Raw genomic sequence first — 25,307 nt, 5'->3', positions numbered from 1 at the left:
AGTTTCTAAGCTGTCATGTTACCCTCACTAAAAATGTATCAGTAAATTACACCTGAGGTGTTAGAACCTAAAAAGTGGTCTGCTAATAGCATTGTAAAAATGAGCATATGTACCTATGTAAAATCATATGGAGCTGTAGAAATAAGCAAAATATAAGGCACAGTACTGTCTGCCTAGGTATCTCCTATGACATGTTTCAGGAACATTTAAAATGCGTTTATTAAAGACGGATTAATTTGCTGAATCAGACCAAACTTTTCAACATGTGAACAGTAATTTTAAGGACATAATACTTCTCTGTAACATTACACGCAGGCTTGAATGCTTTGTTGAAGCAAAGCATTAGACAGGTTGTTCGGAAAAGTAGTAAAGAGGCAATCTGGAGACATGCTCAAAACGGCAATCTGTAACAATCTTGGGAAGAGATACTAGCTCATTTGCTTCTAACTCTTTGTGCCACCAGCAGATCATGAATATTGCTTTTTCCTATTTCCTTCCTTCTTTGTTAATTGCAGGATTTCCCCATGAAAACAGAAATGTAATATGCTCCTTTAGAACATTTCCATCATGAATATAATTCTTTATGATAATGTATTTAACTTTAGATAAAATGTTTATCAGAGTAGTATCAGAAAGGAAATACTAATTACAAAAATTAACTCAGAACCTAAGCAAAAAAAACCAAAGATCTGCTTTTTGTTAAAATATTTTAAAGCACAGTTGAATCTGGAAAATTGTTCATAAAAAAAAAGATAACATTTTGCTCAGCATAGCAGTTCTTTTTGGTTTCTTAGCATAACTTCTCCTAATGTTAGATATAAAAATAAACAGAATTTTGAAATTACCATTCCAGAACAAACATATTCATAGGAAAGGAAACTACATTCTAGCATCAACAACATATTAACTACCAAGCAGTTAAGAGACAGATTTTCCCTCAGTTACTCCACTGCAATCCTACTGAAGACAGTAAGTGTATGTAGACAGAAAAAAAAACCACCAAAAAACATGATCACATGGTCTTTATTGTGCATTAATCATAACATGATTGGCACAAAAACAACTTCACTACCATACGCTGGATTTATTCTGAAGGCTAGCAAGCCCATTTTTGATTCAAATTGAAATTCAAGCAAAAAGGTATCAAAATAACTGCATATACTATTGAAGATGAAACTTTTCTAAATAATTATACATCCACAAACTTTTTCAGACAATTATTTACTGAATAATGCACAAAGGATATGAATGTCAAAAGCAAAAAATGTCACTGTAGATATAAAATTCTGATTGAGGAATTTGAGTTTTGTTTGTTCTAAACCATGTGGCCATTTGTATTTCAGAAAAGATGTCACTGTAGATATAAAATTCTGATTGAGGAATTTGCGTTTTGTTTGTTCTAAACCATGTGGCCATTTGTATTTCAGAAAAGAGTACTATTACTTTCCATTTGGAGACAGCAGTTCCTTTAATCTGAGTATTTGGAAGAGCAATGCAAATATTAACAAGATGCACCTTTCAAGGAAATGCCCCAACTTCCCCTTAATCTCAGTGAAAACTTGAAAAATTTGGCAGTTTGCCTAAGAACTTCAGCACATTCAGGAGATCAAGCCTTAGGCATCATGAGACTCTTGAGCTCATGACAGGGAATGATGTTCAGCTGTGACTGAAATAGTTCCTCAATCCTACAAATGCTTTGACGCTTCACAGTATTTCTACATTCTGCACTGGGATAAAACAAGGACAATATGAAGTTTTAGTTTGTAGGAAATGAATTAAAGAAAGAAAAGACACATCCCAAACACCACACTGATGATTTAGACACTGGCTTTTTGCCAATCATTCTTTTGTCAAGCCAAATGGAGACCTGAACCCTGTGTACTACATTTTGTGAATTTCCTGCTGTTTCCACACTCACTTATGTTTATTTATTCTTCTTTCATTTTGACCAGAAATTAATTCTGAACCTAAATATTTTTCACCAAACTTCTGTGGATACACCCTCGAAACCAATATTAGGTCTGAGCAGACATTTCCAAACAAACACTCGAAAAAAAAACAGCTGGAGGCAGAAACACACCCCCTACAAAATTCAGTGAAGTACATATGAAGACTTCATCCATCACTGAAATATGAACACATTTATAGTATAAGATCTGACAATCCCCAGCCTTTTCCTGACCTGATATGATATTGATGTTGAAACTGCACTTGTCCACATATGTGAAAATCTCTAGAACTGAACCTTAGTGGTCTTTTCCAAAGTATGTATCCTCCTTAATTTTGGAAGTGGAAGGACTAATGCATTATACTAAAGAATAGAAGAAATTTGGAAATTGCAAAACAGCCACTATACTTGATGACCAGTGAAGTAAAACCCACACACATTCATACAAAAGGCAAGTGAGAAGACAGATATAAAAAATTCTTTTCATTCATTAGCCACTAAATCTAGTCAAGTTTAGTTCCATGTCCTGCATACCAATCACAGCAAGGATGAACATTCTTTGTTGCATTTTTAAAACCTGACTGAATATCATGCTTTGAAAAAATAAGGTATAAGGTGTTTTTTTTGGTTCTTCACTAGAAGGTACTTATATTCTCTAATTAAAATAAAAAACTAATTTATAATATTTTTACTTCTATTACATAATAGGCTATATAGCAAATAAAGGGTATTGTTTCTCAAGCTAAACTTAAGAAAGAGAAAATCTAGAATACATATTATAAAGAATAATATTTTAGTATTGACATGTTTAAAAATATCATTTGTATAATACAGAAAGCACAAAATATACAAACTATTTTAATTACATTACCTGGCTTGTGGCAAACCATAGCTGGTTCCTACTCCAACACGTGGTAAGCTGTACACAACTTTTTTCACTGTTGCTTGGTCAGGAAAATTAAACATAACAGAAGCTAAATGAACAAGAGAAAATATGGACTAGTAAACCAACTGAAGAAGTCTGTTTCTCCACCTGCATATATTTTTACAATGCTCTTTGATTTTTATTTGGGAAGAGAAGTCAAGTTCTACTTTCCTCCTCCTGGGAATCCAAGTTAGAACAGAAATTCCTGGCATATTTCATGCCTATGTATCATTAGCACTAACATTTTGTCACTAACTCTCCCATTTCGCAGAAGACCTGAGCAAGGCATCCTTCAGAGGCACTGAAGCTTACCATTAACCCATAAAACCTCTTACCAGGCTGGGAAGCTGTTAAATGGTTGGCACTAAAACACACAGGACCAGAAATTGCCTAATTCCCTCTTCAGCTGAAATGAAAACTTATATCAGAGCTCCTCAGGGCAGAAGACTACAGACACACCTCACAACCTCTCAACTCTGATTCAGAGTAGCGCATACAGAAAACTGAGTGGATCCATCTATTGATCTGGTCCTTTTTACTTCAACTCAGAAAATGGAGCAGACAGGTGAGATCATAGAAAAAGCAAATTTCCTATCAAACATTTGAAGAATTTACCAACTGCAATGACCTGTTTTTATAAACAAATATCTGTACTATGCAGAAAGCAGTGAGATTGACTTATGCAATTGATTTTAATATGAAATGCAATGAACACATGGAAGGGTAAGCATTACTAAAGAGACAAGAATACTTTATCAAAGGAATCACAGAGTTTAAATTCTAGAATTAACAAGTAACACATAAAATAACTCCTAGCATATTTTTATGCAACAAAATAAACAAAAACATACTTCTGTTTGCCATAAACACTTCCAAAGCTGTGTTCTGGAGAAGGTAGCGTCTTGAAAAAACAGCCCGAATCTCACTGAACATCCATTTTCCATGAAGACCTTCTGTATAGGCAAGGACCTTTTAAAAAAGTCAAGGTAAGAGTTATTAGCAGGAGCTTTTCATTAAAGTATTGCATAAGAACATAATAAATTTCACCCATTAATGAAGTAAATTTAAGTTAATTGTATCTCTTTAACACCTAAAAATCATGACTTAAAATGTGAACATAATTTTTTTTTTTAAAAATACAATGAAGTATAGCTGTTAAAAGAGTACCATAAGTACTGTAACATGATACTACTAAGATATTTCTTGTAAGTCACATTAACTTATTTCCTCCAGACACTACAAGCAAACACAGGGTAATGGAGACAGTTGCAATTATCCTTAGCTGTATATTCTTCCAACACTCTGCATGACACAGTTGCCATGTATCGGGTAACAGATTTACTTCTGAGACTATCATATGCAAAGTACAACCAAAATAATATACCTTCTTATTCACATCCACTTCAGGGTCATACGCCCTTAGCTAGAAGAGTACATTGACACAATATTTTTTATAAAGTTAAGTACTACATGTAATATCCCAAACTATAACCAAAATTTAACAATTTGTATTTTTGCATTTTAAAATTAATGTTTAAAATAGTTGAAAGTAGCATTTATTTCCAATGTATCAGTTTCTCAATTGAAGGTATTGAGACTAGATAGCAATAACTAAATTATTTTTTTCACTCTTCATTCATTGTTCTGGACATTCAGGGAAAACAGACAAAAAAGACACAATTTAATTAGGTATCAGCTTTATTAACTTTTCTCTAACTTTTCTCCCTAAACCCAGGACATCTGTGAATTATGATCCCAGCAGTATCATGCATTGAAGAACTACCCTTTTCCAATGCTTTTCATCAGCTGGAAGGCTGTTTGCAGCTCTCTGCTTCTGCTCAGTGGGCTCTGTCCATAGCTGAGACCGTGACTTCATGCTAGGAGGAATCAGTTGTCTGGGATGGTTATCATCCCCTCACAACACCCAGCTGCATTTCTCAGGCTCTGTAGGCTTCCCCTACGCTGCAGCTACTGAGAATGCTGCAGCTTCAGTGAAAAAAAGTATCACAATGAAAAGCTTTGCTAAAGGGAAACGCAAAAACAAGGTTTCAGATTGGAAAAACTGAATTTCTCTGTTCTCTGTTAGGCAGTAGAAACTGTTGGTCCACCGGCTTGCAATGCTTTACTCACTCAGTTGGGCTCTTCCTGTTATCATGACCTCCTCCAACTTCTGAAAACGGAAATGTTAGGGAAATCATATGTTGCTGCTGTCAACAATCTTTCATGCTTGAGATAATGGAAATTATATTCCCTCATTTTTTTCACTGATGTAGCTTCAATTTTTTGACATGTCTTCATATATGAAAAATTTGATCCAAGTTTGTGCACTTGATGCTAAAAGAGCTCCACAGATTTTTGTTACTTTGTTCTCCATAACCTTTTTCTCCATGATAAATCTATTTCAGAGCTGAAAGTAACAGCAATTAATACAAATATGCTTCAGCACACTTGAGAGGATTCAAATGTTGCTTCTATCCTTGATGGAAACTGGACAGAGGAACACACTGAGCCCCGTGTTCTGTGTATATGAGAAGAAGTTACAGACAAAACTTTGAGCAACACTGTGGCTGATAGCCCTGTTTTATTCAACTCAGTTCTCCACACTAACTAAACACAGCCTTGAAGAAGGAAAGCGGGTTGATTTCTTTGGAGGTCTCCAGACACACGCAAGAGACTATATGCTCCCTCTATCCAGTCACAAGCCAGCTGTGGAATTACTACCTCATACGCTTAAGTCTTGCAATAGCTAAAAATCTGCACCTGATTTTTGCTTTGAACCCTGTTGACTTCAGCTTCTAGCCACTAGATCTCATGACACCTTAGTCTTCTAGTATCAGATAGCAATAGATTTCCTTAGGTCAGTAATTACAGACTGTGATCTAGTTACTGTTTGGCTTTCTCTTTGATAAGCTAAATAAACCAAATTTTCTTTCAATCTTTCATTGAGATCAGATGCTAGGATACAGCTGGTATTGTATATGTGAAATTCAGATGGCTAAGAACAATGACCGAAGATTTCAGCACCCTCCTTCTTTGAATGCATTCTGGTGCTATCTGATATATAATTTTTGTAAATACACAGGTTCTTAAGATACACAGACAAAATAGGAAAGAAAACACTCTAGTTAAAAAAGCTAAAAGATGAAAACAGTCTCCAGGAGAGAGGAGTTTGAAATGTATATAGCTGCAACCAGATGTACAGCAGCCAGCAGATTTGCCAAAGAATTAGCTCGACAAAACAACATGCTTCAGGAATTCACTTTTTATTTCAAAAGCGTTTCTAGTTGTCCATTATTTTCCTAAAGAAAAATGTTTAATACTGACTATATCTTATGTATTAACATCTTAGATGATTCACAGTAATAGTTTTACAATGTCTTAATGTATACCACAGCTTAGTTGTTATAGATCAACACTAAAAGCCCACTGTATACTGATCATATACTGCTTTTTTCTTCCTCCTCTTTTCACTCAAATATAAACCAAGTGTAACTCCATAGAGGTACGTTCATCCTTTTATGACATGAATGACTTAAGAAAGCACTCCAGTAAAGCAGATAGATAGGAAATCAGAGGAAAGGAAGGAGTCTGTAATTCAATTACTGTCCAAAATTACACTCTTCTTAACTGTCTATTAGTCCTACAAATATTAGATTATCATGTTGATATCAAATCATCACAGTTATTTAAGTATTTCTGTTGTATTGTTTTCCTGTCCAAAATATACTACCCAATTTTGCTATCCTCCATAACATCTATTTTCAAGCATTCATTATTAGGTATCTACAGTTTACAACAGAAATTACTGACATAGCTGAAGATTCTTTCTTGTTTGTGTTGTAAAAGCCAAGCCAAAGTAATTTAAGTTTTCTGAATTTGAATCCTTTAAAATGTTCATACTTTTTTCCTTCCATGATGATTTTTAGCATTTCACTTTCTCATATTACGTGAATGAATGCCTGCGTGTATTGTATATTTCATTATTCATAAAAACATGGAAATAACCATTTCATTCACCTAAAGACACTGAAATTATGTTACCTAGTTATCTGAAGCCAAAATTACCATGTGCTCTATGCAGTATCTCATTGTTTGTAACTAAAGTCAGGGCTCAATATTTTGATATCTTTATGAGTTTTTTTCCTAAAAACAGTCCTGAAGACTTTTTGTTCTTAATGGTTAAAATTTCATCACAAAGCATTGAATTCTAGGTGTATCTTAAACAAGTTGGTTTTAATAAAATAAAAAACAACCAAACAAAGTCTATATTTGACTGGCCAGTCTTTCTATTTTTAATATCAACTGTGATTGTTTGGTTTAAAATTCACTTCTCTTTACAAAACCCTTTCACTTACTCAGAAATATGGCCATGTTTTAAAAACAGTAATGGGTCCACTGGGCAGATGATAGACCAAGAACAAAAATTTGCTAGGATGCACTGCAGTAAAATGAAGCTGTCACCCTAACAGGGAAATGAGAACTCTCTAAATCTCAGGATTTTGTAATATGAAAAAACATCTATTGGTGACACTTAATTTGATTAGATTAGTAAGGCATCTTGAGATGTTCAGATGGAAAGATCTACAGAAGAGAAGCAGAACCACTACTTAAGTACTCTCCTCTTGGCTCAAATGTGAAGGCTCCATTTTAATTTTATTTCTGATACAATCAAGATATCTCCCTGTGGATTTCTTTTTTCAATTAAGATTAAGGCATTTTTAATCATAAACATACTTCAGCAATTATTCAGTTATTGATAATGTTTTAGTTGTTAATTAACTCTTGGAATTTTGAGATACTGCATTAACAAGAAGACCAGAATTACTAGTTTCCATTTCGCTAGACTTTCTGATAGATTATAGGAAAAACAGTGGTTCATAACACTTTCTGGTATCTCATAGCACCAGACACAGCATGCAAAAAGATATTCTGGCCGTTTTCTTTTGATTATTTTTTCTGGAATTCAAATAATCACAAAATCTTGTGCTACAAAGAAATAGAGGAAAGCAGCCTGTACAAGTCCTATCCTCACACACAAACTTAATGGTAAGAATGGTCACTTCTCCAGTGTGCTGCAAAAAATTGTTTCTTATTGTGAAATATTTCCTTTTTTTCAATTAGCCCTTTGGGGTGATTCATTAATACCTATGTATGTAAATTTAACCTACTGTTTTCAATAGGAATTCGTCAGTTGTATTTTGACACAAGATTTCTGGTTCAGGGTATTTTAATCCTAACCTGATTCATCAAATAATGCATCAACTGATACTTGTAACATCTGTGAATCTTTGTTTAGTGCAAAATGCATATATCCATTAACATGCAATATAACTGGTTCTGTTTTTTTTTTCAAAACACTTATTTCCTGATTTCGTTTATTATTATTTACCTTTTGTACTAATACTGTCAAGCACTGTCAAGCAACGAGAGCAGTTAGGAACATGGTTGCCTTGTACTCATGTATTATACAATTGAGGGTTTTTTTTAATCCACATTTTGACAGATACATTTCAAAGTTCCTACAGATTATTTTTTTCAAAGTCTGAAAATGATCCTCAGTCATGCTTTCTGAAAATAAATAAATTTTTAAAATGGCCATTTCCTGAAATTAAATATATTTTTTTCTTTATCAGTAACCAAAAAAGCTTCCAAGAATACTGTAATTTTGGTACTGAGGACACTTTTTCATTCTATAAAGACAGTTTTATCCAGTGTTTAAGTGTATCTACTACTATCTTTAACCTGGACACTGCTATTCTAGTTAGTACATTAAAGAAAAGAACTTTGTCATGTCCTTAGTTTAAACATCAAAATTTCATATATCTGCGAGACAGCTCTGTTACTCGGCAATGCACGGTATTGTCTTTGCCATGTTACTTATTTCATTTTCTTTTTCCTCTAGATGTGCGATAAACTTCTACGAATTTATCCTTTTTCCTCCTTCTAAGTTTACTTTTTCTACTTCTTTAACTTTAATCTTTTACATTCCAAGAAGTATTCACTCTACATTTGAACAGACTTGACTAAGGTCTAGTGGGATGCTGTTGCATCCTGGTAGCCCAACCCAAAGCAACCTTTCATCTTTTTTTTGATTCAAAGGTTTGGAGGCATACGCTTAAAGGCACTGTATTGTATATTCACAATCTGTCCCTCCAACAGTCCACTAACCATAACAAATTTTTCAGGTCCCTCTATTTTCCAGTGGTTTAAGTGTTCTGAATTATGTGTCCAGTTCTGCAACTTTCACCAAACTCTGCATGTCTTCCTCAACTCTAACTACAATTATTTTATTTATGCACTAACTATATGCTGTGCCCTTTTGCCTTTTTTTTTTTCAAACTAAGCTTGCAAAGTTGTGTTTCTTCCAATAAAAAATAAGCCCTTGTGATCCACATATACAGTGGTACTTTAGTCTGAACAGGATTCTTGCTCGTATTTCATTCTTCATTCCCCATCACCAACTTCGGTTGGAAGACAGATTACCTGTGAGAGCCAAGTATGAGGCTATCTATCTTATGTGTCCCAACCTTGAATGAAAGAGAGGAAGACGAAATCTCGATTCATTTCAGTTACACTACAGTTCCTACACCTATGTTATCAAAAAGAACTAAAGTAAAATAGCTCTGCTGTTCCAGGTTTCCAGGTGAGGAGCCTGCATATAGTTTCTCATGACAGAGTTTTCCGTTAATGCAGTTAGTTGGCAAGGAGAGAAGAGAAACTCTCTGAAGCTCCCTCATCCATTCTTGTCAAATGAATATTTAATGTTCCCTAAGGTTGAGAAATAAAATTCTGCTGTAAACTTAAAAAAGAAGATATATTTTTGTTAGCCTGATACTACCCTCCTGAAAAATAGCCAAACACAGTTGTGATGGGCATGAACTATCCAAAAGGTTCTGCTCGAATCTTCTGCCTCCCCCTTGTCTGGTGGAAACTGTAGCTCCTGCTTTGGGTAGCGAATGAGCTAAGAGGTCCATAATGAAAAAGCTAAAATCTGTATATGTGGTCACCTCAGCTTTTTTGTACATGAATAGGCAGAGGAAAAAAAAAAAAAAAGGCAAGGAAGTGAAGAAAAAGTTAATTAACATAGTGGGAAAAGCTACCACCCTTTATAGTTATATTTGAAACAGCAGGATATAGTATGTTTCAGTCACAAAGCAGCAGTTGATTTTGTATTAACCATTTCATGGTAATCATAAAATTCATGCAACTTATCTGGTATATAACCTACATCAGTGACTTATGAGATGTACTATAATTTGCAGCCTCAGATACCCTGCCAATAAAACAGGGAGTACTTCATGAAAACAAATCACAGTGAACAGATGTCTAGAGCCAGCTACAGAAGAGTGCACATGCACCTGACCCAGACAAACAGTAGGCATTCATAAATTAGTTTAGCATCATGGTATGCTTTTAGAGGTTATAGAATCACAGATAGTTTGGGTTGGAAGGGACATTCAGAGGTCATCTAGTCCAACCTCCTTGCATTCAGAGGGGACATCTTCAACTAGATTTGGTTGCCCAGAACCGTAAGAAACACCTGAAAATGATTACAGAAAATCATTCTCTCCTGACAGTGATTTGGATTTCCCTTTTTTCATACATTTTCTAGCATCACCATTTGCTTCAAGGAAAATGTGAAATTCTGAATGCAGATCTTCGTAGGATAAAAAAAAATGGTGCCTGTACACATACAGCAAACTTTCTTCTCCAGAACCATCTGACAACATGGGGCTCACTACAAGTATGTAGCAGACTGCACGATTGCTTCATATATTCTAAATACAGTCTGAAATGACAGACATTAATGGCGTGGAACCAGACTCTTAGAATTTATGAAATACCATATTGAGTAAAGATTATATAATTTTAAAATGTTTGATGAAGCACTGAATATGATCAAATTTCAGATTTAGCAGGAAAAATACGGACGCACTGTAACATGGGATATATCATGTCAAGATACGTAAATGTATAAAGGAAACATTTATTAAGAAATTTCAAAATCAGGTAACTTCAAAGGATGAAACACCTTGTACTTTCCTTTTCTGAAATGGGAAACTCAGAACATAAATAACAAGGACAGTTCAAATTAATTTAATATCCTAGTGTTCATTGACTTCTTACTATTTTCTCTTTTTATATACATTTAAGCCACCTTAAGAACATCCTCTCTTCCTCAATTCCCATAGTCACATAAGAATATACACTTTTAAAATCTCACCAAATATCATGTTATAATTTTTTTCTTTGAAAACTTTTGTTTAGGAAAATGTTTTCTATTTCTCCTTATGTTAAGACTTTTCCCTTACTTATAAAAAGCTTCTATCTAAAATGTTTCTTTATTTGTAAGCCCTAAAAGCTTTCCTCCAAGTACCCTTTGTGATGCTATGTTCTGCAGGATGAGCTGAGTATTATATGCCACTATAATTTCTTCATTCACATCAGTTTTTAAAATCTATTTTAGAACTGCCTTCTTTTTAAAAAAAATAAAAATAAAAAAAATTGGCACTCCTGCTTCATTTTTGTCCTCCTCTCAGGGATCTAAAAAATGCAGATATTATTTTTGTGGTTTTGGGCCTTACTTCCTTGCCAAATTTTCTCAGCTTATACTTCTACTTTCAATGTTTTTTTAAGCTTTCAAGAGGCCCCTTGTCTTGAAACATGAGGTTCTGTTCACCCCACCCTTTTCCAAGTTTGATTTCTCTGATCAGCATAGAGCTTCAGTGTCCATTAAAACAATGCCCACTCAGCTGACACTAACTGAAGCTCTTATTCCCACATTTATTTTCAGTCATCTGAAAAATTATTTGAAGTTGGCCCATTTTCAGGCCATTTTCCTCTTTGCATTGGTAAAATGGTTTTGCATGTTATGATTTTGCGTTTCAGGAAAGTAATGGAAATGATATGGGGATTTCTTGAGAAACAGCCACAGAAAAGTTATCAGAGTAAAAAAACCCACTCCTCAATATGGAAACACTGTTGCTAGATGTTAATGTCCAGATCAAAATAATCCAAAAAGAGTATTTTACTTATTCTAAGTGCACTATTTCTAACGCTGCTTTTGTGAAACATCAATGCATAGTTTTAAACACAAGGACAAGGGCTACTGAGATGGTAAAATACTACCTCTGTAAAGATAGAATTCTGAATAATAATTTTTATCATTCATTTAATAGGCATTACACATTTGGGTGCCTTTGTACGGTTTTCTTTCTATGCAATGTCTAAACAGACTTCCAATTTAGGCAACTCCTGAAACGCCAGCAATGGACTGAAAATCTTGGGAAGAACAGCATCAAGAAGGGATAGCAGATTTAAACATTACCACCTTAGAAAAGGTAGGCAGAGACCTTTTTTAGGGCCTACTTCCAAATTAAATTCCAACAATTACTGTTTTAATCATAAGTTTCAGCTGATTTAAGGATTCTAAAAGCAGGAATAGAACTGATGGTGCCAGCTGGGGCATCAGTGAAAGTGGAGAAGCACAAGACAAATATATTTTAGTGCCACAGAAAGCCATATCAGAGAGCAGCCCAATTCTAAACACAGAGGTTGAGGAAACATATTGGGGCAAAACCTGAAGTAGAGAAGCTCAATTAGTTCTAGTTAGCAACAGGATTGAAGCAGACTGTGCCTGTTACCTCACAAGATTTAAGATGATTTTGTGTTGACTTTGGCAACAATGGGATGTTAGACTCAAGTCTAGTAAAAAGTCTTAACAGAACTTCTGTTTCTGTTCTCACTCTGCGTCTCGTGCTTAGAGATTAATCCAAACAGGCAAATGGTAATCTCAGTATTTACACTCAGATCTCCCCCAGCACCACATTCACTGAAATGCAATCATTTTTTTTCAACTAGAACTGCACAAATTACATTTTAAGTAGCGTGGATAAGCCAAAAAAAGACATAAAATTGATATGATCTGAGCAAAAACAGAGAACTTTTCTTAAGGATTAAAAATGGAGAGCTTGTTTTTCTGTCAATTGCTTCATTCTGGACCTCCTTCACAAAGGTAAAGCAATGGAAAGGACAGACTTGTAAACTTACAACTGCAGGGAGAAGACAGTGTTGATAAATGCTTGTAACCTGAAACCAAAGCTGGAAATTTATTCTTTAAATAGCTAAAATGAAGGATAATGCAGTTTTATTAAACTTGAAATATCAGTGGATTTAACAGAATTTGTGAAAGTTTCAGCTGGGAAAACTTACAGGACTAGATTCAAACACCAGACGAAAATGAACAAGTTCTCTGTTGCCTAAAGAAGAAGCTCGGGTAGGGACTCAGATTCAGTTCCCTGAATGTGCTATGTGAATGCAAATGACACCCCCAACAGCGCTGTCTGCTCTACCCCACACCATGCTCTCTGTGAGCAGCTCACAGCTGGAGGAGTACTCCTTGCTGGTCCAGGATGGCCAGTGCATGAGTGAGCTGCCTCAGCTGCATGCTGCCCAAGGAAAAGCTAAGCAGCTCCTGGCAAGCTCCTACACACAAATGACTGAATAAGCAACAGAAAGAGGAAGCTCCCTGACTGCTGTCATGTTTCTGCAAGGATTACAAAGCAAGCACTGATCGCTGGTCATAATTTACCAACACACAAGGTAGCCTGACTCCCAGGTTTCCAGGTGAGTGTGCTGATCATCCAGTTTTGGAAAGGAATAGAAGAAACTCATGTTCTTCTATGTTCTAAAATTTAAAACTGTGTTGTCTTCTGGTGCTTACTTCATCCTCACATGTATTAGGTTTTCCACTGCACTAAGGATAAGTGACTCAGTCGAGCTTTCGGACTCAGCAAAAGGAAAAAAAATAGGAATAGTTTGAATATCCACATATGGTATCCACAACTATGCGATGTGTTCTTTCCCAAGTATAAAGAATAAAGCTGTCATAAAATCCTCAGGGTCTTTTTGTTTTTTTTTTGGTTGGTTGGTTTTCTGTTAGAACTTACATACCAATGTATTTAATCAAAAGTGCAATGCAATAAAAAAATGTTCAAAGACTCAAATGTACCCTGATCAAATCCTTAACATTATAACTGAAAGGACTGTAATTGGTCTTGAGAAAAGTGTAAACATTGAGTTTGGTTAAACATTACCCATTTCCTATCTAATGACATGTAGAAAGACAGGTTTATGTCCCTCCTTTTATAGATGTGAACTCAGTGTGCAAGTGTCTTGGATTTTAAGTTTCCTGTTTGATTTATTCAGAGCAGAATACATATGATCTAAGATCTATAACAGTAATTAGAAGATTTACCACTTTTTGTACTACAGAGCTCATTTGTTTACGTTTCTGTTCTTAATACCTCCTCCTATATAAGGCTGATCATAAACCAGTAGCACTTTCAACTTCATATACAAAAGCTGTTTCATTAATCCCAACATTTGGGAATATAACTGGAGTAATCTCTACTGCTGAAATTTTAGCAACAAAATTAAAATTTATTTTTATGAGCAAAAAGAAATATATGAATGAAGTTATAGAGATTATACATCTGCAATATCCCCACCCTCCTCAAAATATCTGTATTAGTTTGCTACAGACAAACATAATCCTCCAGAAATTCAAAATTTTACAACTGCTACACACTCTGCTGTGTCTAGAAGTACTGGTTCTGGAGCACTGTGACTCCTGGAAGTCAATTTGCTTGGTACTGGAATTCAGAGCTGAATCAGGGCTATTCTATGTTATGTCAGCTTCTAATGTCCCCAAAGAACAATTACACTGCCTGTGAATCATGGTGATCATACATAAAAATTTCATCTTCCTAATATATTGTGATACCAACTGATTCATTATGATCACTTATGATGAGCTTCAGATGAGTTTCTTTTTGTATTGCTGGAGAAGACAACAATTATAGCCCTCAGAAAAGCTTAAGCCACAGCTCCAATAGCAACCAGAATTCTACTATGCTTTTTATTATTGTGTATGAAACATTATCACATATTAATAAGTAAATGCAAGGAAGAAATAGAAATGTTTCTTCCAAGAATTTTAGAATTCAGAGTGCTTGCAAACTGCCTGCTGCAACTAAAAAATAATTTAATTAGCTTGCATTTCATTACACTTATTTTGTTTTAGTATTACATGAAAAGTACCTATGCATTCTATATGTGCTTTAAGGAACATCTTTTTTGCAGATACAGTAATTAGGCACTGAAAAATAAATATGCACAAATTATAAAAACTGCAGAAATTAACATGTATCAAGTGAAAACTGCATATAGGAACTCCATAAATGATTTTTATATTTGTTCCAATAACTGAAGCCACATTTACACAATATTCTTACTACATGCATTCTGCATATTTTATGTGTACTTTCATATAATTAACTACCAGTTTGTTTCATTTGAACAATGTAAAGGTCAAAGTGATAGGTAAGTACAACTTTTTTGGGGGGGGTCTAATCCTGTCAAAACTATGCTCACAAAAATTATGATGAATATTAATAGTCTACTCAGCTGGCTACCAAAAATCAATGCTGGGGCACACATATAGTTCTCTGATGTCTGCAATAGCTAGGGAAGGAAGTGCTATAGCAGATTTGATATACAGTTCCCTCTTCGGATCTCTAGCCAACTGGAATGTAAACCTACATGTCATAAATTTGGGCATACTCACAGGCTTTCCTGTGGTGAACTCTAGGCTCTCAGTATGAAATTACTGCAACACCTGTCAGCGTGTAGACATACTTTGTGTGAATGTGCCTCTCTTTTTATCCACTACAAGCTGCTCCACAACAGAAGGCATTTAGATTTTATGGGCTTCTGGGTACTACGTGACTATGAAAAAGTGTGCCAATCCCAGTCAAAGAGGATTCCCTCATATAGACTCAATTAATTTATTCTTAACATTAATTAAAAAAAATAATAAAATGGAATTTACCTCAAGCTTTACAAAGAGATTTGATATTTCCACTTTTTTTTAATAGATTGCAACAGCCAACTATTCAAATTCTCCTATTAATCTATATTCTACTGTTCTTTTATGTGGGCAAGAGGCTAATTGCTTTAGTAGACAATAAACCCTATTAGCTTGTACAGACAGATTACTGCCTGTACTGTGATTGGTTCCATTTCTGCTCCCATTAAGTCCAAGTCTGATGTATATCACATTCCTTCTAAAGAATACAAGCATCCCCTAATACCCAATCTCTGATAGACTCAGTTTTGCAAGATGCATGTCTTCTTTGCAGCTGAGTATCTGAACTCCCACTGTTTGGAGCATTTGGAGTTGAAGCAGAGAGTACTGAGCATCCAGAAAAAGAGCTCAGCATGTTGCAAATTTGCTTTTCTTTCACTGAAAGACAAGAAAGTCAAATATAAAGAGGGGGGAAAAAAAGGGGAGAGGGGGGAATAAAAAAATAAAAGCTAAGGATAATAATAATGTTAAAATGTGTCTTAGCTCTCTAATATGCAATGCTGTCCAATGTGTATGGAAAACTTGGAAAATATACAGTGATCCTCAGTTTTACTTTAGTATTATAAAGTTCTTTCATTTTAGAAGTTCTTGTGTATGTATACCTATTTCTGAAAGAAAAAGAAAATGTTACAAAAGGATCTTATATTTTAATTAAGTGATCATAAGAATTCAACAGTTCAATACTTTACAATCATGTTCTAAGCTTCTCACTGTGCAAAACCAGAAAGAAGTCTTCTGTTACTGTATTGTTATATGACTATTTTTGGCTGTTATGCACGAAACAAAAACAAACAGAAGAAAATAGCTAATGGACACATGTTAGCAGGAGAGTCTACAATGAAATATTTGCTTTTTTTAATTTCTGTGAAAGGGAATTAATGATGAAACCAAGCTAAAATAAGTCCCTACTCAACTTTTTAGCAGAAGGACAATTTACTGTTACAGCAGTCTTAGAGAGAAAATCCGACACAAGCCATTTGACTGTTCCAAACTAATCCTCACTCTGCTTCTACTGCTTTCTATGAACTGCAATGCAAAGTCCAACAGACGTCCTCAGATGTATCTCAAGCCCAGTACATGCTTTTCAAACTTAATCAAGGGAATGTAGAAATGTATATAAAAAGATGAAAGTATCTTTGCCTTTATATGTGTGTGGTGAAAAAAAAAAAAAAAGGCAGCAAAAAGCTTGGGGAAAAAAAAAAGTGAGATGTTTCATAGGGGAAGGTTAAGTCTGATGCTAATGCTTATTTAGAATGGTGACAGTCTGGAGTAGTGAAGCCTTGCTGGGCTGCTTTAATTTCTCCCTGGAATAGCTCTCTCCCAACCTTCGGCAGCACATCAAAGTCTCTGGAGCTCAATTAAAATTGGATTATATTGAAATGCTCTATCTATGGAACTGTGTGCTCGCTAACACTTTTCTTTCAGTAATACTAAGATGACAGTTGCCCATCCCAATTTAAACAGTTGTCATAGAGACCATGAACTAAAGCAGCAGTAACTAACAATACAAAGGAAAGGTAAGTGGTAGGATTTCTGTGAATGAAGGGCTCTGTTTCCAGACACAGTACTCACAGTGAAAGCAGCTAAATACAGAAAATATAAAATGCTGTAATACTCTCTGCACTCTTATGCAGAAGGGCAAGGTAAGAAAAAAAAAAGCTTTTTTTTTTTTTTTTCCAGTGACTAGGGAAGTGTTTTACACACCAGCATACTGTAGCTACTAAAATGCCTGGAATTGAGTGACACCCCCTAAGAAAAACAGCAGGTAACCCTAGAGTCAAACTACAGTCACCAATCCATAAATTAAGAGTCAAAAAATACTTTATCATTGCAATAGAAAATCCAAGGTACTAAGCGGGTTTCCTCTTAAAAAATATTTTATAGGAGATTCTTTAGTTATAGATGATGTACAAATCCTTTGTCTTTACGATAAAAGTCTAAAGTGAAGATCTGATACAAATCTGTAAGATACTCAGAGTTTGAACACATTTAGTTAACATTGTGACATTCAATGTGCCTAACGGTTTCAAATCGTTTTATTACAATTTTATACTGTTTTATAACCTATAACTATGTAGATTTTTGATGTGCGGCACCAAAGCTTCACAGTATCACCAAAAAAATCTGGCAGCTTCTAAAAAAAACCCAAAATAACATAAACAGCTTATGTTTTTGGCAGCACCAGAGAGCAATATATTTCACAGCGCAGATTGCTAGTAATGATACTATTTTCTCATGTAGATGGCATGTTTCTGGCACTACAAAACTCTTAACCTTTCTTGTAATTGGCTTATTGAGAGTCCCAAGGTTGTTTTTTGTGCCATTGGGCTGATCACCATGGAAATGAACACTTATTGCTGTTTCACTGTAGAGCTCTATTTTTCTTCCAAGCCCTCCACAAGCATCCTCCCTGCTCTCCCGGGAAGGCAGTGTTAGGATTTTGAAGCAGCAACAAGGCAGAGTGCAAAGAGCACAGGCCAAAGGGGAAGAAAACAAAAATGTGTCAGAAAAATCTAAAAACTGCACAGATCAGAATTTGTCAAAACAAGGCCTTGGTTTAAACCAACAAGAAGGGCCCCTACAGCTTGGGCTTTGACAAAGTGTGGCCTTTTTTTTTTTATTTATTTTTTTATATATATTTTTTTTTAGCCCAGCTGTAGAAAACACCATCTAATGAACCTGTCTGGGGCTGCTGTCCCCATCCTGTCAGGCATGTCAGGAGATGACAAGCACTGGGGACAGGCCGCCGCCAGTCACAGACAGGCATGCCAGCTGGAGAGTTCAGCCCCAATCTAATCACACCACCAGAAAATAACTTTCACGCTTGCAGTCTGACAGGATGTGCTCAAGGAAAAGAAAGAGAAAAAAAAAACACAAATAAAAAAATAGGATTGAGACAATGCTTTTTGTTCCAATTACATACCATTTGAGAGGAGGGGGGAGGAAAACGTAAAAACTACTAGCAGTTTATGCTGGTTTCCAGTAGTGGAACTGTTTATGTCTTCCCTTTAACAAAAAGAAGGCCAATAGAAACATTAACGCCAGCAGTTACAGAAGAAGTGAAAATGAGACAGTACTTGTGGTACCTGGATATTTTTTTCCTGCATTTATTGCTATGTATACACACTTTTTTCCAACATATATATATATATATAAATAAATATCTGTCACCATTGGCAGAGCGATAGTTACAAAAATGTGTGACTAATGGTATGTGGTTTTATTATTTCCAAGCAGCTGGGTTCATTGAATATTATATCTCCTCATAACCATCACTCAAGGGTTTGTATTATCATTTGGGCAAAAGCTCCCAAACATCTAATGGTGGGGCTGCTTGTGGTCCTAAAATGGAAATTAATATTCATAAACTAAAAATAACAATTAAAAAAAAAAAGTATTAGAGCCCATGGCCTCAACATAGGTGGTTCAAAGGGTCTATACTGAAAAGGTAGTAATATACTAGGAGGCATCCTGTCTCTCTCATTCAAAAATTGCCAACACAGACCTCTGCTCCTGAAATTTAATAATCAAAAATTGCTAAAGTAGATCTCTGCTCCAGAAATCTAATAATCAATAAATCCACAGAAAAAGTGAAAATTATTGCTTAAAAAAAGTAATAAAAAGTAGTCTCCCCGACAGCATTAAAACAAACTATTAAGTATAGACACAAACGAAAGTACTTAAAAATAACACATTCAACTAAAATGAATGGGCAAAGTGTTAACTAAGCATATCCTATCTACTCCTAAACATAAATCAAAGTATATTTATTTTCTACTGTATGCATCTTAATATGTACATCTTGGTAAATAATTTGCATTACTTGGAAGGTAATTGGGATGGAAAATGACTGGTTCATGCAGTACTTAGTAAATATTTTAGGAAGAAATTGTGAATGAATATAGGTCCATCTAATCCCTATAAAATAATAAAAAATGAAGATTTGTTATTGCATCCTGCCATTCATTCACTCTCTGCTGACATTACAGATGTCAGAAAGTCTGTTTAAAAACTTGCTATCTCTATTCATCTTTGTTTTTGGCATGAAATACAGACGATAATAATCTTGTCAAGCCCACATTTAGACACTAATTTATGACACTCTGCTACAATTTAGAGAAAATTCATACATACATAACTCTTTTAAAGCAAACTATGACCCCAGACGAAAGGGTAATATCTAGATTCAGCTGACAAATATACTCTGACTAAAGCCATGGCTACCCTGATGTTTCTGTATGGATGAGATGGTCCAAACCAGTAAAAGGCATTTACACTTTTTTTTTAACCTGAAGACCAATCAGGTTTGTTTGGTGTGGCTTTTTTGTTTCTTGTTTGGGTTTTTTTTTAATCCATTTCTGAGATATTAGGTTTTAAGTCAGGCATCATCTTACTTTCCTGGGAAGAGAAAAGGAATCATTTCTTTGACAATTCAGACTACAGCTAGAGAAAACAAGTTGAGAATGGATGCAGCTCCCACAGCCAATGCCATCAAGAAGTGGTGACCCTTGACCTTCCAGCAAAGCCTAAAATTCCCCAATAGGGACTCAGCCTGCAAAACTCATGTAGGAGGATACATAGCAGAGCTGGCCACTACTCAAAACCTATCCATAGACTTGAGAGGACAAACTCAAAACAGAAATGCATTACTGCTTACATACAAATGGAAACATCTGCTGTTAGAAGTCAAGATACAAATGCACTTCTGCAAGGAACCTAGATACAAACATATATATACCTCAACCTACAATTTCCTAACCATCCGTGAAATCTGAAAAATGAGACAGAAGCAAATGCTGTCACAAAACCTGTTAGTTCTTGGATACATAAGCTACCTAGGCTGCAAAAGTCCTTTAGAGAGCAGGAAACAAGAAATCTGTTTGGGTTTGCTATAGTGCGGGTTCTTTTAGGAATTTTATTTGATTTAAAAAAAAATGGAGAAAAATATGCTTTTTATTGGAGAAACAAACGTACGTGACACTGGTCATGATGACAGCAAGCCAGCTGCCCAGCTGTGCCTGTCAAAGGTATAGATTGACATGATGTAGGGCAATGATACTGATATATTTCCTATCTCCTATATTTGGTATTTTGTATGGCTAGCTATAGATTGATGCAGTGTCTTATCTTTATTGATATTCACAGGGTTTACTACACATTGACCACAAAAACTCAGTCAACTGTTGATTTAAGATGGGGAAACATACATATCATACACTAATTGGGCTATGAAGTGGTACAGAATTGTACAACCATCTGAAATTCCAGAAATTTCTGCTAGACAGAATGTAATTATTAAAATTGTAATTTTCTCTGAACATCAGCATTACCATGTTTTTAATAATTACAGATTATTAGATTTAAAATCCTGCAACTGAAATAGAAAAGCTGTTCTACTTGAAAACAATTGTAATAATAAATTTAAAAAAAACCAACAACACTGACTTGAAACAGCATTACTACAGATTTTTTTATCATAGATGGTATTTTTCTCAAAACCACCAAGTACTATTTTATCGTTAGCTTATATACTGCTGCTTTATGGTGGTATTATTTAATTTATTTCATTCATGTTGAAGCAGAGAGCTCTGGCCTCTTGACCCCAATTTTCACTTAAAGAAACAAATTTCTTTTTTGCAAACTAACTCAATTTTTTTCCTGTCAACCTTTAGCCTCACTTTAAAATATTAACCTTTTTCCTATCATGATAAGCATCCAACTCTCTTCTATCAAAATTTAATGTTAATCACTGTATCTTATGATAATGTTATATTCATTTTTAGCTACCTCTGTCAAGCACAAAAAAGTAATTTAAATCTATACATCCTCTTGGAATGTAGTAGCACTGGGAGCATATCTATAGACGTGAAAACCGCACAATCCCCTTGAAAAAAAAATTCTTTTTTTTGAGTACTTTTTTTTTTCCATTTTGTACTCTAAAATGTTAGCTAAAAGATATGCTTCTCCTTTGAAAGCAGAACAGGAAAAATGAGACAAGACTAAGAATACACTTCCAAAACAGAGAGCAGTGCAAAATTACCACAATCACTTGCCTCCCTTTTCTGCCAAAAATCATTAGGCAAAATGAAAACATAGCAGAATTAGGGAGAGGAAGCCTGAACTGGAAGGAATTTTTTCCTACATTGATTTTGATGCTATCTCACCAAATTAACAGAATGAGCTCCATCAGTTTTGCTGACAGAAGAATCCATTTTATATAAATTACTATAAATAATTTAAAACTTTAACACCACAGGAAATAAATAACTTTTTACATCATCTCTCTAGAAGCAGTATCTAAATAAGATACTATAAATATTAACACTGACTTTGAACTTATTTGCAAAAATATTGAGTGCTCTAAACAGCTGTTACACCTGGAAGTTTGAAGTAGAAGCCGGAAGTACTTCAGAGACAAATTTGTTTCACTCACAGGTACCCAGTCTCAGGTACCTACAGAGTGACTTTACTTGGTTTTCCCATGGAAGAGTGTTCCACCCATGTGTAATTGCTGAGAAGAAACACCTGTTTTCTTCAGGAGGAGAGCTAGATATGTACTTTCTCCTTCCTGGTATTAACCACTTATCCTTAGAAAAAAAACCGTGGTATCATTAATTTAAGAGATTGTAAAACACAAATGAAACAAGGCCATAATAATTTGTGAAATACCTCAGTGAATGAAAACAGCGACCCTCTCTTCTGTCCATTTCAGTCTTTCAGTGTAACTGTACCATACTGACACGAGTCTCCTGCATCATTAAACTTAGCTAGAGGTATTAAAGATAACAGGAAGGGATTCTACAGGCACATAGCAACTAAAAGACAGACTAGGGAGAATGTAGGCCCCCTCAGGAAGCTCTCGGGAGAACTGGCTACACGGGATTTGGAGAAGGCTGAGGCTCTGAATGACTTCTTTGCCTCAGTCTTCACTGGCAAAGGCTCTGACCACACCACCCAAGTCTTGGAAGGCAGATGCAGGGACTGTGAGAATGAAGACCTTGGGCCCACTGTAGGAGAGGAACTGGTTCGAGGCCATCTTAAAAATCTGAACGTGCACAAGTCCATGGGTCCTGATGAGATCCATCCGCGGGTCCTGAAGGAGCTGGTGAATGAAGTTGCAAAGCCGCTGGCCATCATATTTGAGAAATCATGGCAGTCAGGGGAAGTTCCCGATGACTGGAAAAAGGGAAATATAACCCCTATTTTCAAGAAGGGGAAAATGGATGACCTGGGGAATTACAGACCAGTCAGTCTCACCTCCATGCCTCGCAAAATCTTGGAGCAGATTCTCCTGGAAGGCGTGCTAAGGCACATGAAAAACAACAAGGTGCTTGGTGACAGCCAGCATGGCTTCACTAAGGGGAAATCCTGCCTGACCAATTTGGTGGCCTTCTATGATGGGGCTACAGAACTGATGGACAGGGGTAGAGCAGTTGATGTCATCTATTTGGACTTGGGCAAAACATTTGACACTGTCCCACACAACATCCTTGTCTCTAAATTGGAGCGACATCAATTTGATGGATGGACCACTCGGTGGATAAAGAACTGGCTGGATGGCCACACACAAAGAGTTGTGGTCAATGGCTCAGTGTCCAGCTGGAGACCAGTAACGAGTGGTGTCCCTCAGGGATCGGTGTTGGGACTGGTCTTGTTTAACATCTTTGTCGGTGACACGGACAGTGGGATTGAGTGCGCCCTCAGCAAGTGTGCCGTTGACACCAAGCTGTGTAGTTTGGTTGATACCCTGGAGGGAAGGAATGCCATCCAGAGGGACCTTGACACGCTTGTTGAGGTGGGCTGATGCCAACCTCATGAAGTTTAACAGTGCCAAGTGCAAGGTCCTACACCTGGGTTGGAGCAATCCCAGGCACAGCTACAGGTTGGGCAGAGAAGAGATTCAGAGCAGCCCTGAGGAGAAGGACTTAGGGGTGTTGGTTGATGAGAAAATGAACATGAGCTGGCAGTGTGCGCTGGCAGCCCAGAAAGCCAACCGTATCCTGGGGTGCATCACAAGGACCACAACCAGCAGGTTGAAGGAGGTGATCCTGCCCCTCTACTCTGCTCTTGTGAGATCTCACCTGGAGTATTGTGTGCAGTTCTGGTATCCTCAGCATAAAAAGGACATGGAACTGTTGGAACAAGTCCAGAGAAAGGCCACGAGGATGATCAGGGGACTGGAGCACCTCCCGTATGAAGACAGGCTGAGGAAGTTGGGGCTGTTCAGCCTGGAGAAGAGAAGGCTGCGTGGAGACCTCATAGCAGCCTTCCAGTATCTGAAGGGGCCTATAGGGATGCTGGAGAGGGACTCTTCATTAGAGACTGTAGTGACAGGACAAGGGGTAACGGGTTAAAACTTAATCAGGGGAAGTTTAGATTGGATATAAGAAGGAAATTCTTTCCTGTTAGAGTGGTGAGGCACTGGAATGGGTTGCCCAGGGAGGTTGTGAATGCTCCGTCCCTGGCAGTGTTCAAGGCCAGGTTGGACGAGGCCTTGGGATGATATGATTTAGCGTAAGGTGTCCCTGCCCATGGCAGGGGGGTTGGAACTAGATGATCTTAAGGTCCTTTCCAACCCTAACAATTCTATGAGTCTATGATTCATTATATTGTAGCATATTTACCATGGAGAATAAGATAATCAAGCTGTACTTTAAAAATACCTAAAGAGAGGTATTCTTGGAAGAGCTTTTTAAAAATCAGTTGATTGCTATTGGAACATATTTCCCTACCAGTAGGAAAACTTTAGGTACTTTTATTATTTATGAAAAAATATGATCTTTTTGCAATGGAAAATATCAACTAGTTTTATAGAAACTCAAACACTTGTAATACTTTTTGTCATTTTATAGTGGAATGAATCAAAAAATATGACTTTTCAAACTTATTATTAAAACTCAGAATGTGGGAAGAGTCAGCCTGGACCTGCTGCAGTCTTTATTATGTCATCTTTATTATGTCACTGAACAAAATACTCCTAAAAAGATTTAAACTTTCTGTAAGCTTACACTAAATAACACCAGCAAGTAACACTTTCCTACCTCAGTACAGACAAACTAAAAAGATCCCAACCGAGAAGTTAAACAGCCCAGGACCAATTTTACATGAAAACATCACTTCATGTACAGAAGGAAACCTGCTTATGGGTAATGGCTGTCCCAGATGTGTCAGGTTCTGACAATAATGAGCTCATTTGTCCACTAGAGGGCAAGGAGATGGAAAAATTAGATACTGAACTGAAGCATCATAAATTTCAATAAATATTTCAAGCAAAACTGCTGATAGTATAAACAATAACAATAGGAACAAAATTAAAATTAGCTGGAACTTATTAACTATCTGAGTTTTTCTCCATGATGACCCCACTTGGATGTCAGCAGTACTTTTATGCCTCTGGAACCCACTAATGCCTAAGGATTTTCATGGACATTAAACTGCAAAAGGTTTGATCAGAATTGCAGAGCTGCCTGATTTTAGAAGGACTGAGCCTTATCCAAAACCCACTG

General features: G+C 36.0%; 1 protein-coding gene across 8 annotated transcripts in view; it reads right to left on the bottom strand.

The window, feature by feature from the left end:
* The window catches only part of NBEA (neurobeachin), a 506,572-nt gene that overhangs the window by 99,424 nt on the left and 381,841 nt on the right, over positions 1-25,307 (bottom strand). For all 8 annotated transcript variants that reach the window (XM_057410438.1, XM_057410433.1, XM_057410439.1 and 5 more), the window contains 2 exons: positions 3,725-3,842; positions 2,820-2,922 (listed from right to left, as the gene is read on the bottom strand). In XM_057410438.1, coding sequence (XP_057266421.1) covers positions 2,820-2,922; positions 3,725-3,842 — 221 coding nt within the window. The remainder of the gene's footprint in view (positions 1-2,819; positions 2,923-3,724; positions 3,843-25,307) is intronic.

Source organism: Pezoporus wallicus, unplaced genomic scaffold, assembly GCF_028554395.1.
Source record: "Pezoporus wallicus isolate ANWC-B61680 ecotype Strahan unplaced genomic scaffold, APGP_CSIRO_Pwel_v1 contig_1876, whole genome shotgun sequence".
In the NCBI taxonomy this organism is placed as follows: Eukaryota; Metazoa; Chordata; class Aves; order Psittaciformes; family Psittacidae; genus Pezoporus; species Pezoporus wallicus.
The sequence above is the reverse complement of the archived record's forward strand: the minus strand, read 5'-3'. Positions and strand labels throughout refer to the sequence as shown.